This window comes from Taurulus bubalis (genome assembly GCF_910589615.1).
Source record: "Taurulus bubalis genome assembly, chromosome: 2".
NCBI lineage: Eukaryota > Metazoa > Chordata > Actinopteri > Perciformes > Cottidae > Taurulus > Taurulus bubalis.
Window position 1 is genome coordinate 7,991,251 of NC_136590.1, and position 12,115 is coordinate 8,003,365.

General features: G+C 41.9%; 1 protein-coding gene across 2 annotated transcripts; it reads left to right on the top strand.

The window, feature by feature from the left end:
- The first annotated feature begins 1,558 nt into the window (after positions 1-1,558).
- Positions 1,559-11,164, top strand: sncgb (synuclein, gamma b (breast cancer-specific protein 1)). Of its 2 annotated transcripts, XM_079237139.1 has the most exons (6): positions 1,559-1,686; positions 5,456-5,497; positions 6,031-6,158; positions 6,968-6,985; positions 7,902-7,943; positions 9,018-11,164. In XM_079237139.1, the coding sequence occupies exons 1-6, from the start codon at positions 1,566-1,568 to the stop codon at positions 9,024-9,026; spliced, it is 360 nt and encodes a 119-aa protein (XP_079093265.1). In that variant the 5' UTR covers positions 1,559-1,565; the 3' UTR covers positions 9,027-11,164. The 2 variants fall into 2 exon arrangements, with proteins under 2 accessions (XP_079093265.1, XP_079093266.1); XM_079237140.1 differs by lacking the exon at positions 6,968-6,985.
- The last annotated feature ends 951 nt before the right edge of the window (positions 11,165-12,115 follow it).

The window sequence follows — 12,115 nt, forward strand, 5'->3', positions numbered from 1 at the left end:
CATTCAGAAAGAGTATCTAATAGCTTTTGATAGAATAATGCACTACATTTTCAAAGTTTGTTTTAGTTCAATAAATATATGTTTAGTGACTAGACATCCTCTGAGGGAGTAGGTGTTGCTAATATAGAATATTCTCAAGGTCTTGTGGCAAAAGTCAATTTTCATTTTTTTTTAAAAGTGTGTTTATATGTTTATATAATGCAAAACCCAAACCTGCTTTACTCATATTAACACACACTCATGCTAGAGCTCTCCTACTAAACACTTAGTAGAGAGACCTAATCAGTGACGGGGCAATACACCACTAGCTACCAGATCAGTACATTTCTCGTAGTGCTGCGTCACGATGTTGTGTGAGTCTGTGTGCGGCCACCAGAGGGCAGTGAGAGTCTGTACAGAAAGACTCCAAATATAACACGTCCTCCTCTGTGAACTGCACTGAGCCAAATACATCACGTTTCTCCTCTCGCCTTTATTTAATCAGGTATCAGGATGGACCGAATTCAAGAAGAAGTTTCAACAGCTTATTTTTGCTTGTGTTCTTAATTATTGTGCTCCGCTTGCATCCTCTTTGGTTTGATTATTTAAAAAAAGGTATATACATTTATAAAATAAAACAAAAATGGAGCTCTTCAAATAAAAACTATCCACCGAATTGCTGTTCTGCTGAGTCAGCATGTCTGGAGAAAAATGGGATAAGGAGATGTTGAGATGTGGAGGAGGGCGACAGTTGTGAGTCATTCAGGTGGAGATGACGAAGCATGTTCTCTCCTCACAAGATATAAATGGCTGCAGGTGCTCTCTTTTTCTCTCGTAATTCAATTCAGTTTAATTCAATAAAAAACAAAATTGTTTATAATTGTTTATATATATACACATATATAAGTGTATACACATATATAGTTTATATATATATATGTATAAATAAATGTGAGGACTACTCTGTATCAGGAAAAGGAAGAAGGGATCATATTTTGGGGGCTAGCTGCGTGACAACAGATTACATGACAAAATCTCACAAGGCATATGATGTGAGAAATCCTCTTTGCTTTCGGCGCTGAAGCGCTGCCGGTTATGTAACAGCGCACACAAGCTCATCGTCTAGAAAAGGTGTGTCCAGGGAAATCTGCCAATCAAAATACGCAAACGGCAAACCGGAGGCTGCACTGAGCATCAGTGAGAATCCTCCGGAGAAAGATGGATGACGGGTGGAGGTGTGGCTGAGCCGCGGGCTTGCAGCATGACTTGAAAATGCTGCAGCATCCGGCCGTCCCTCCTCCTCCTCCTCATCCTCATCCTCCTCTTCCTCTTCTCTCCATCTTGTGCATACCGGCTGTTTCCTCCCCCCTCTTTCCCTCAGTCTGCGTGCTGTAGTCCTGCTGTGCGGTCCTCTCACCACTCTATTGTAGCACACCAAAGGGAGGAGGAGCCACCAGCACACACACGCATACTCACACAGACACACACACACACACACACTCTCCCATCATCTCTTCTGCACGCTCGCTGTAATCACCAGCCAGGCCCGTTTGGAGCAGGGGAGCCTAGCCGTCTCGTCGCCCAAGATGGATGTACTGATGAAGGGGTTCTCCATGGCCAAGGAGGGAGTGGTGGCCGCCGCAGAGAAGACCAAAGCTGGCATGGAGGAGGCAGCAGCCAAGACCAAGGAAGGGGTGATGTATGTAGGTACGTAACACATCGTCCGTGGAGCTGCACCGAGTTTATTAAAAAAAGGAAAGTGGGTAAGTTTGGGGGAGATGCCCCTCATTGTATGTGTGTGTGTGTGTGTGTGTGTGTGTGGGGGGGGGGGGGGGGGGGGGGGTGCATCATGTGTTTTTTGCACCGTTTGCGGTGGGGTCCCTTAGGGTGTCCATGTCTGGGACACTTGAGAGAAGCGACAAGAACAGAGGGAGGAGGAGGCGAAAAAAGAGGAAGAAATCAGGCGATGGAGAGAGCTGGCAGGATACTGCTGCAGGACTGGTGCAGGGCAGAGGGTGGGGGTCTGCAAGAGTGAAGGATAGACAGAGAGGAGGGCGAGTTGGATGGAGAATTAGATGAATAAAAGTTGTAATTGTGGAGCAGGACAGTAGCTGGTGGAGGATTGGTTTGTGTGCTTTGGAGGGGAAAGCATGAATAAAAGAGGAGAAGAGAGGAAAGAGGAATTCTGCAGGATCTTGTGATGGCGCCGCCTCTCGCTTCTGTCACTTGCCTTATTTTATTCACATTGAATGGTTTGCAGAAGGACGTCCAGTGATGGACTCAATGCAGCGATGAAGTCCCCAGAGACTCGGTTTATCTGCCTTGGTTAATTTACAGAATAGAGTTGACCTACATTTGATAGGCTGCCATGCTTTTTTGGGGGGGTCTATTCACAGATGTGTAAAAATGAACGCATAAATACACAGATCAAGTGGGCGGACGAAACAAAAAACACTCTAGTTGCTTTATGTCTAAGCTGTGGTTCCCTGTTCTTTTATATTAGCTCAAGCAGCAAATGCGTCATATCTCAAGGTTACCTCGAGTGCCAGGCTTTTAGGCCGCCAGAGAGGGGAGGGGCGCTGTGATAGTAGGAGGGTGGGAGGGTGAGGAGTTAGCAGAGTGGAAGTCTTCGTCGTCGTCGTCGTCGTCTGCAGTCTGTCCCTTCAGTCACACAGCGGCCTCAAAAAATCATGGTGATAAAAATGACAGAGAACATAAAATGTGACGTAATGAGTGCAAGAGTCAATGTCCTAGGCTGAAAGATGGGGGAGGGAGGTGAGGAAGAGAGGGCAAGGATCACTTGAGCACTGCAGCAATTCACCCTCCATCACCCCCCTCCGACCTCACCCCACACTCGTGTTGATGCAAGAACGTGCGTGTATGTGTGTGTGTGTGCTCGTTTGTGGCGTTGCAGCAAGGTTTGCCTGCCAGTGTGTGCTGCTTTGATGACTAGCCACCAACCCAACTCGGGGAAAGATGGAGGGATGCAGGGGGAGAGAGAAAAAAAAGGGAGAGCAAAAGGAGGGGTGTTATGTCAGAAAAAGCTCTGAGCTTCTAGTCTCGTGGCTCCTGTATGAACAGATGGTGGCTTGGCAGAAAGAGAGCGACGGTCTGACACACAGTGATGGAGGGATGATGGAGGTGGAGGGTCAACAGCCACTGGAGAGTGAAACCTGTACGTTCCAGAGGGTACAGGTTGGTGACGAGCTCAGGTAAAGGAGAGGGTGGGGGAGGGTGGGGGCTGAGAGATGGAGAGCAAGGCATCATGGGAGGAAAATGATTTGCAGATCACAGGGGGAGGAGTGAGAGGGAGAGGGGATGTGATCTGAAATGAGGAGGGTCGATGGCGCCGATAAGCCACGGTAACGGCCTGCAGCACAGTGCGTACGTCAGTGACTGTGTGTACAAAGTATCAATGTCTGCTTTCACAAACGGGCCAAACCTTCTTTTTTTTTAAGGCCAAATGTGTGTCAAAATACCATTTTAAGTTAAATGAGAGAAAAGTCCTGGTTGTACACGTCATATTCTACGGATTTAAGAAAACATCTTTGTGTGGTTCAGATCCATGCAGCAACCTAATATGTTTTTCAAGGAAAATGACAATAATGACCTAAACATTATCATTCCCTCCAATATTGCAAATCATATTGTAATATCTGTCAAAATACCTGCAAAAATAAGCCCAGGTTTTACATTTTTTATTATGGATTCTTTAGTTTTATATTTTTATGTTATGGGTAATCAGTTGTTGTTTAAATTAGATGGGAGCACTGTTCATTTCCATATTCTTATGAATGAATAATACAAAACTCAATAGTCAGACAAGTATTTGTGCTCAGCTGTCCTGCAGTGATTTTGGTCCTTTAATTGCCTTTATTGGTCATAATTAATATAAATGTCTTTCTGTATCATGAATTTATAGGAGAGGTCTTTGTACAAGGTATCAGCTTTATGTGTGAATCTCCTAGTGTATAATATATTTTATATTTTAAATTGCTGCAAACACATACAAATGTATCACCATTATTAGGATGTTTCATTAAATCTGGGACATAACTAAGCTTTCATATCATCAGAACTGCGAGAGCACAAATCCTCCTCTGGGAAAAATGATTAAAGCCATATATTTGCACATTATTTCATAAAAGAAAAAAAAGAAAAAACATTCTAATCCGTGCAATCTTGCTTTATTGAGCCAAGCTGTCCATTGGGGTTGCCATTTACTCTGAGGGTGATTTCCTTTTCAGGAGATATTTTCAGAAGTGTCACCTGGAGAATTGCATCTGCTTCTCCCCCCCACCCAAAATGTGTTGGATTATTTAATTTACTATTTCGTAGATGTGTTTGTGTGACAGACAGATATTCACAGTGACACTCAGGTGGCTCCCTCTGTTGTCTGGGAGAAAGCTGTGTCATTGCAGTGTGTGTGTGTGTGTGTGTGTGTGTGTGTGTGTGTGTGTGTGTGTGTGTGTGTGTGTGTGTGTGTGTGTGTGTGTGTGTGTGTGTGTGTGTGTGTGGCTGACTGTACTGCAGTACTGCTCAGTACTCAGGCACGTGGCTCATGAAGCATAGGGAGCGTGCAGAGAAATGGAGGGAAGGAGACAGAGGTGGATACTTTCAATGCTTTCTGTGTAAAAGAGGGAACAGTCTGCGTGCACGACATCATGATATATTCTACACATTTATTCTTCTTTAGTTTCAACCTTCGTCCCATTATTCTCTTTCATCTTTTGGAGCAGATATTTCCCTCCGTCTATCCCTTGCTCTGGCAGATTATGCAACCATAATTTAATCTGCTTGGGATCATACTATAATGAGCACAGTGCTCGTGAGCATGAGAGGGAAATGCAGAGAGGTGCTGCTGTTCACAGATTGAAAGGATAAGATAACAGACAAATTAAACAATCCAAGCAGACAAAACCATGGAACGCATCAGCCACACTGAGCGAGCACAGAGTCTTTGAAATGTATTTTTAGACAGCGTAATGTATACTGCTAACCCAGCACTCAGTCCTGGAGGGCAACAGCAGCAAAGGCAGGGATAAATGTGTTTTAGCACGCCAACTTCTATGTTGTTTCTATGTCTTTGTGGCAATTATAATGCACATAAATAAACATCTATGAATGATGTCAAATAAAACGTGCATAAAGCAACATCACATTGTTATCTATCTATTTAATGATGTAATTATGATCAGTATAAATGTCAGTTAATGTAATAACGTTGTTCTTTTATTACTACAATATTAATTCATATGTTAGTTAGGTGTAAGGTCCACGGCTTGATTTATTGATGAATCAAGCATCCCATGGTAATCATAACTCAAGACGAAAAATAAATACTCACAAAAACATAAATATAAATAAACCAAACTAATAAAAATATGCAACAAGACTGCTCCATGAAAGCTAATAAAACTATCAAAGCAAGAAAACATGTACATGATTTTGATTGTAATCTCTGTTTGATCACCAGGCAGCAAGACAAAGGAGGGAGTTGAGTCATCAGTAAACAAAGGTAAGAAAACACTTCAGACACAGCACACATGTAATTTGTGTCGCTTGTTACAGGTTATTTCTGAGTTTGTCATGGGCTCATTGTTGCCCCTTGTGGCCGGGAAAAAAACTACCGTCTCTGGCCTCGGGTGTCAGTAATGAGCTCATTACTGCTCATTATGAGGCAAAAAGCACGGCGCTATAAAACTTGGACAACCGACAGAGATTTGGGATCAATGCTTTGTCATAAATGTTTTCAAACAGTATATTTTTTTCCTAGAGCGGTTGGCTTACTAAAGTATTGCTGCTTGCAGCCTTCTGCACATACAAACATCTTGGCTCACCTCCTTGGGTCATGAGCGATACACCTGATCGACATGTGATGTAGACGCTAATGTTGGATTATACTCGTTTTGTGGGTACAGTTAATATTGCGGTGAGCGATGGAGAGTTTTTTGGATTGCTTGTCTAAAAAAACAACAACTTAAAAAGACTCTTTTAGTTAGATTTGAGTGTGTTTCAGTTTCCCTAACCCTCCTCCACTTTGCATCGTAGTGGCCAACAGGACCGTGGATCAGGCCAACATCGTCGGCGACACGGTGGTTGCCGGGGCTAATGAAGTGTCACAGGCATCCGTGGAGGGGGTCGAGAATGTCGCCGCGTCGACCGGGATGGTCAACCAGGTCAGTTGTCCTCACACCAGCAGCTCGACCACGTCACTGTGCAGAAATCTGAACTATCATTGATCTCTGTCTTCAACCAGCTCAGACAGACTCGCAGGTTCACACTAAATTCGGCCTGAAACTGATATTTAATGATCTGTTAAACAGATGGTTTAAGTTCAGCCACTAGATAGAGCTGTGTTACCATATTAAACACAGAGAGCTGCAGTGTGTTTTCTACTCAGTCATTTATTTTCCAGAGGCCAAGGCGACAGTCTGAAATATCCATTGACATTAAGCGGAGACAAACGGCAAATACTCACAAGGGACTAATATCATTTTTGTTTACGTTTTTGGAAAACAAATCTAATAAAAAAACAATCTTGCTACAGCTCCCTTGGATTTGTCCCAGTTTGGCATTTCTGTAATGAAATTGAATCTACAAAGCAGTAGAATGAATGATTGCTTCCTGCTAGCCAAGAGCGATGCAAGGCAGAGGCCAACTAGCTGACTGTAACCAACAAGCTAAGGCTAGCTAGCTAGCTAACTGTAACTAAACTAAACTGAAATGTACTTACAATGTAAAGTGATTGAAACATTTGTCCTATACTATTGGCTCATTTTGTGACAAATGTTTTGTTCTCAACCCTATTTGTCAGACGTTTGACGAACATCACATTTTTGTCTCTTTCCTGCATGTCTGTCTAATAGTTTGTGTGTCTTGTTTGTCGCTTATTTTATTATCAAACTGTGGCAATGCTTCTGTCTCGTGTGTCGCTATTCTCACCTTTTGTTGTTTTTGTTGTGTCTCATCTGTGTTCCCCCGATAGGAGGAGCCTGTATACGAGGTGCTTATTGGACAGAGCAGTGTGGGGTCATAGGTCATGCTGTGGTGACAGAGGGACAGAGAGGGGATACTCTGCATGCTACATGCACCAAGTTGACAGTTTACTATGTGCACCTGTACAATCTAATCTGATAAACCTGCAATAAATCTTTTCTAGCAGAATGTTTTCCAGGAGGATTTACTTCAGGACTGTTATATTGGATTACAATAAATGGCCCAAGTGTACCTAATAAACTGGCAACTCTGTGTATATTAAGCCACAACAGACTCTGTGAGCGTCAAGAGGGAAACGTAGATGCTTCCCAAATAAAAATGGACCAATTCCTGCAGTATTTGGGTCTTTGGATAAAATCTTCTTTTGATTGTAAAAACATAAAAACACAAGATGTCTTTGCAATATTCAGAAAAAGAAAGTTGTGAATTACTCGCAAACATTTTCCTCAGACCTCTCAGACGCTCATTCAGTTATGTGGTTTCGGCAACAATGATACTAAAACTTTAAAATGTTTAACCATGTAGCTCGTCTGTGTAGCGTGAGGTGACATACAAGCTCTCCAGCACGTCAGATCAGCCTCAACCAGCCAATATACTCATGGCATGCACTAGAATAGCTTCATGCACTGCTCAGGCTGAACTAGGCCTGTGCACCTGGACCTGGCGCCCATATATGCTGTATAGTTCTAATCTACTAACTGAACCCCCGGGGAAGTCTGAAGCATGTTAATAAGAGTTGGGTCAACCCTACAGCATGGGCTTTGTAGTCTTAACTGCTTTATTATATCAGAGCTGGAGAAAAACAAAAGCTAGAAGGCCATTGGTGCTCCAAGCCCTCTGCCCCGCCATCGCCTCATTCATTCATTCATTCGCTCGGCTCCACCTCTTTATTTTTTTCTCACTCTTCTTGTTTCCTCTTGCAGGGAGAATATGGAGGAATGGAGCAGGGCGGGGAAGGCGGAGAGGTAAGGAAACACGTTGGAGTGCTACTCGGGTTCAAAGCTGGCAGAGGAGTTATAAGCGGTTCAGTCAAATCAATGTGTGACACTTTTGGCTGCAATTGTGCAGCAATATTGATGTTTCTCAGAGGTGGAAATGAACTAAATGCAGTCACTCACTTTGTGATTCTGAGACTTAATTATATTTTGTGAGACTTTGTTCAACAGAATATATGTGTTTATAGCTTTTACTACATTCCATTTATGTAATGGCACTACGAAGGCATATTAGGTCCATTGTAGGTAAAACAAAACGCTGTGGGAATATAGTGCACTAGAAATTATGTATATTCATAAAACAAAACCTGTATGTATCGTTCACGTTTGATTTACTGTAATAACTCTACTGTAAAATAAAACAAACTCATATTACTGTCGTTACCATGGTTTTGCACTCCACTGTTATTCTGGACTTAGTTTTGACAAATAAATTCATAATTGTATAACCTCGCAATTTATTTTCCCAAAAATGAGCTGCTAAGTGCATTTTGCTGCCAATAATGTGTTTATACTTTTTTAGTTTAATAAGGTTCAGTTTGGAATGCACGACTCCAAAGGGCCACAATAGCACCTTACAAAAAATGGATTGATTATTCAATTTACTTTACTAATTAAGATATTTTATATAGAGCAGATGATCATGTATTTGTCCCCTGAAAAAAATACTCCTTGTGAAGCCATTTTATCCCTTTTAATTTCTCAGAAATAAAAAGTGCAGAATGCAAATCCATTTAGATTAAACCACTAGCTTGATATTTAAAAACTTGCTGCATTTTACAAGAAAATCATATATTGTTCATGTTAAATCTTAATCTGAAAAGTAACTGTTAACTACAGTTGTCAGATCAATGAAGTGGAGCAAGTAACCTGGACTTTTGTAAATGTACTTTTCCAACACTGCTCATGATAAGGAAACAGATTTTGATGTATGATATCAGTGCAGTGCCCCTTCAACTAGTAATGGCATATTTGTATTACATTGTGGTATATATCTAAATATGTCCTCCACCACTGACATCCTCCTCCCTTCCTTTCTTTCAGGGGTACTAGTCGTCAGAGGACCTTCCCTCCCGTGCTCTTCGGCGTCCCCTCGCTCCCCTCGCCTCGCTGTACCAGACTTCAGATGTTCAACTTATTTTTTTGTGACTTTACAGAACCAAAATCAACTAAAACAGACTCTTCCGGATGCTGCACCTATGCCCCTTTCTCCCCCTCTGTGACCTCCGTGATGCCTCTCCCTCAGCAGCTCTCTGCCACATGTCCTCACGCTGACTCCTCCCCTCTGATTTCCTGCAGCCTGTAGCTTTTCCTCCACTGCCCGTCTTACCCTCGCCTCACCTGTGTTAGTGTCGTTCCTGATAAGAACCCTGGTGTTGTTACAGCCCTTACGCCTACCAACCAATAGGGAAACCTCACACACAAACACACACACACACACACACACACACGTACACGTACACAAAAACACACTTTCATTTGACACATGCATGAAACACACATACAGTACATACTAATGCCAGCACAGACGCACACACTGGGCAAACATGTCAATTGTAGGATTTTTTGGTTGTATAAATACAGTTAAGCCTCTGCAGTCCACAACAATAACAATAACTCACTAAGTGACTGAGGCAGGGTATGAGAGGTTGTGTGATCTGCTTTCTGTGTGCCTGTGTGTTCATGTTTGCTTATATATGTGTGTGTGCATGTGTCAAATAAATCTCCAGAGGCTTGTGCAGGGAATCGTGCATTGAGGACAGATATCATTCTGTTTTGTGTGCAGTAGTTAGTTAGCTACAGTAGACCGCATGAACAGATGTGTAGAATGACTTGTCTCGTGTCGTAAATATAGAGTAGCAGATGTTCTGTGTAGCTTTGTATGGCTTTGTGTGTGTTTGGCCTCGACATTTAGAAACAGGGTTTTTAACCAGGAAGCAATACCCAGTGCTCATTTTTCCTCAGCTGTTAGAGTGGAAACTTGAATTGTGTTCATGTGTTGCATGAGAAAACAAGAGCAGTTGTTCCACAAGTTATTTTGTTTTCAAATGTTCAAACGATTGATCTCTTATGCTAGATATTTGTGGCTAAATAAGCTAAATTAAAGGGACAAGACAACCAGCTTACACCTGATTGGTGTAGGAGATGTTGAGGATTCCACCGAACCATTGTTGCTCTAACTTTGTCAGAAAATAATGTATTCAGGACCCAATCAGCTGTTGGGTCTGTCATCACAAACACTAGCTGAATTTCGGGTGAAATGAGCTGAACATGCTTAACAATATACAATAATTCCATTTGATGGCAATAAAAAAAACATCTTGAGTTTGAAATTAAAAGGAAAACCTGGAAAAACAAAATGTTTTAAGGGACTTTGGAGCAGCTGATACTGATCACCTCTTGTTATCGTGTTGTTGCTTTTTAGTCTTTGTGAAACTTGTTTGCATGCCATCAGGAGAAACACAGCAGTGTGGAAATTAGCCTCTTAGTTATTTCAATTTCTGTAGTAAATAACATTGATTCAGTGAGGGAATCGATACGTGAAGAGAATGAAGGTTTTATCAAGTATTACCTTTATATGTAGTTCTGTGTATAGCTTGAATTTTGGGATGTGTAATTGTTTTTAGGTAGTTAGTTCATATTTCACACCAACTAGTCTGAACCCTGGCTGTTCTGAGGATCCCGCCCATCAACTGTCTCAGCCAATCAGAGGATTCCCTTCTCCTCTCAGTCAGTGTGATGCCACCTTTCACTGGTCATCTGCCGGCATCAGTGTGTGTGTCTGTATGCACTGTATGTGTGTGGGTGTGTTACGTTAACATAGAACCGGTTCAGCCAGCAAAGTGTGTGTGTGTGTGTGTGTGTGTGTGTGTGTGTGTGCGTGTGTGTGTGTGTGTGTGTGTGTGTGTGTATGTGGATGTGTGTGTGTCTCTGGAGCAGGTTTGTGTGTTTTTACTTTGAGGCCAATGGAAACTGATGACTGCATGTTGCCTTATCAAGCAATCTGACATTCACACATAGACTACACGTTGCACCACACCTCTACCAACACACACAGTACACTTTATATAACACGCAATCACAAATCACACCTCAAATACAACAACACAAATCACCATGTTTATGTTGGCATCAAAGCAGACTCGCTGATTTTATAAACAGTACCAGTGAAATTAAAAAGGTTTTGTTGAAATCCAGCAACTTGTCTCATGAATTTATTTGAAGACTGGGTGTTGTTTTGATCTCAGTCGGGGCCAGATTACCCGGGGCCACAGGGAGTGAAGGGCTGTGGCCCCCTGCTGAATTTACTTGTTTGTTACCAAGAGTTGAAAATAGAAACTCGTTAGCTCTTACATGTCTGTGTATTATGCAGATAAAGCTTTAAGCAGGTTAGTTTAGCTTAGCATAAAGACTGGAAGAAAAACAAATAAGATTGAAACAGCTAGCGTGGCCCAGAGCTCAAACATGCGCCTCCCAGCATCTCTAAAACTCAGATTGATATCATCTAGTTCAGGGGTCTACAACCTTTCCTATCCAAAGAGCCATTTTGCCCTATTTCCCACCAAATAAAATGTGTCGCCGCAAAGGCTATTTGATATGACAACTTATAAAGTTTTATATATATAGTCATATACAAAAACTAGTTTGTTGTATTTATGAAATTATAGAACAAGAATAAAGACAATTCTTGACATTCTATTGTTATTTTACTTGTTATAACAATTTCAAACTCTTATGAAGAGAGAAAAAATTACACTGAAATGTGTCGGTCAATTAAATACACAACTACGCAGGTTTTGACACATCTCCTTATTTGTGGCTCATGTATGGAGTGTCGTCCTGTAACAAGGTAGCAGGTTCGATACCTGTCCTCCCCACAGCATGTCAAACAACTAGCAGCAGTAGTTGAGTTTGGACACTTGATCCACTTCGTAAAAGTATATTTATTTTTGCTCAGTTTGCTGGAGCAGTTGAGGAAATCGCTCTTCTTCGCTCTTCTGCAGCTTGATACTTTTCAGCAAATGATGTGTGCTTGTTCTGGAAGTGTCTTTCAACATTAAATGTTTTGTCGTTTGCTAATTTCTCACCACATATCAAGCATACAGGCAAGCCAGCTTCGTTGGAAGTGAAAGCTAATTAAT

Excerpts from the sequence above, each read along its gene's own strand:
- sncgb (XM_079237139.1), top strand. The coding sequence starts at position 1,566 with ATGGATGTACTGATGAAGGGGTTCTCCATGGCCAAGGAGGGAGTGGTG. Across the intron at positions 1,687-5,455 it reads GGAAGGGGTGATGTATGTAG|GCAGCAAGACAAAGGAGGGA; the intron begins GTACGTAACACA and ends TTTGATCACCAG. Across the intron at positions 5,498-6,030 it reads TGAGTCATCAGTAAACAAAG|TGGCCAACAGGACCGTGGAT; the intron begins GTAAGAAAACAC and ends TTTGCATCGTAG.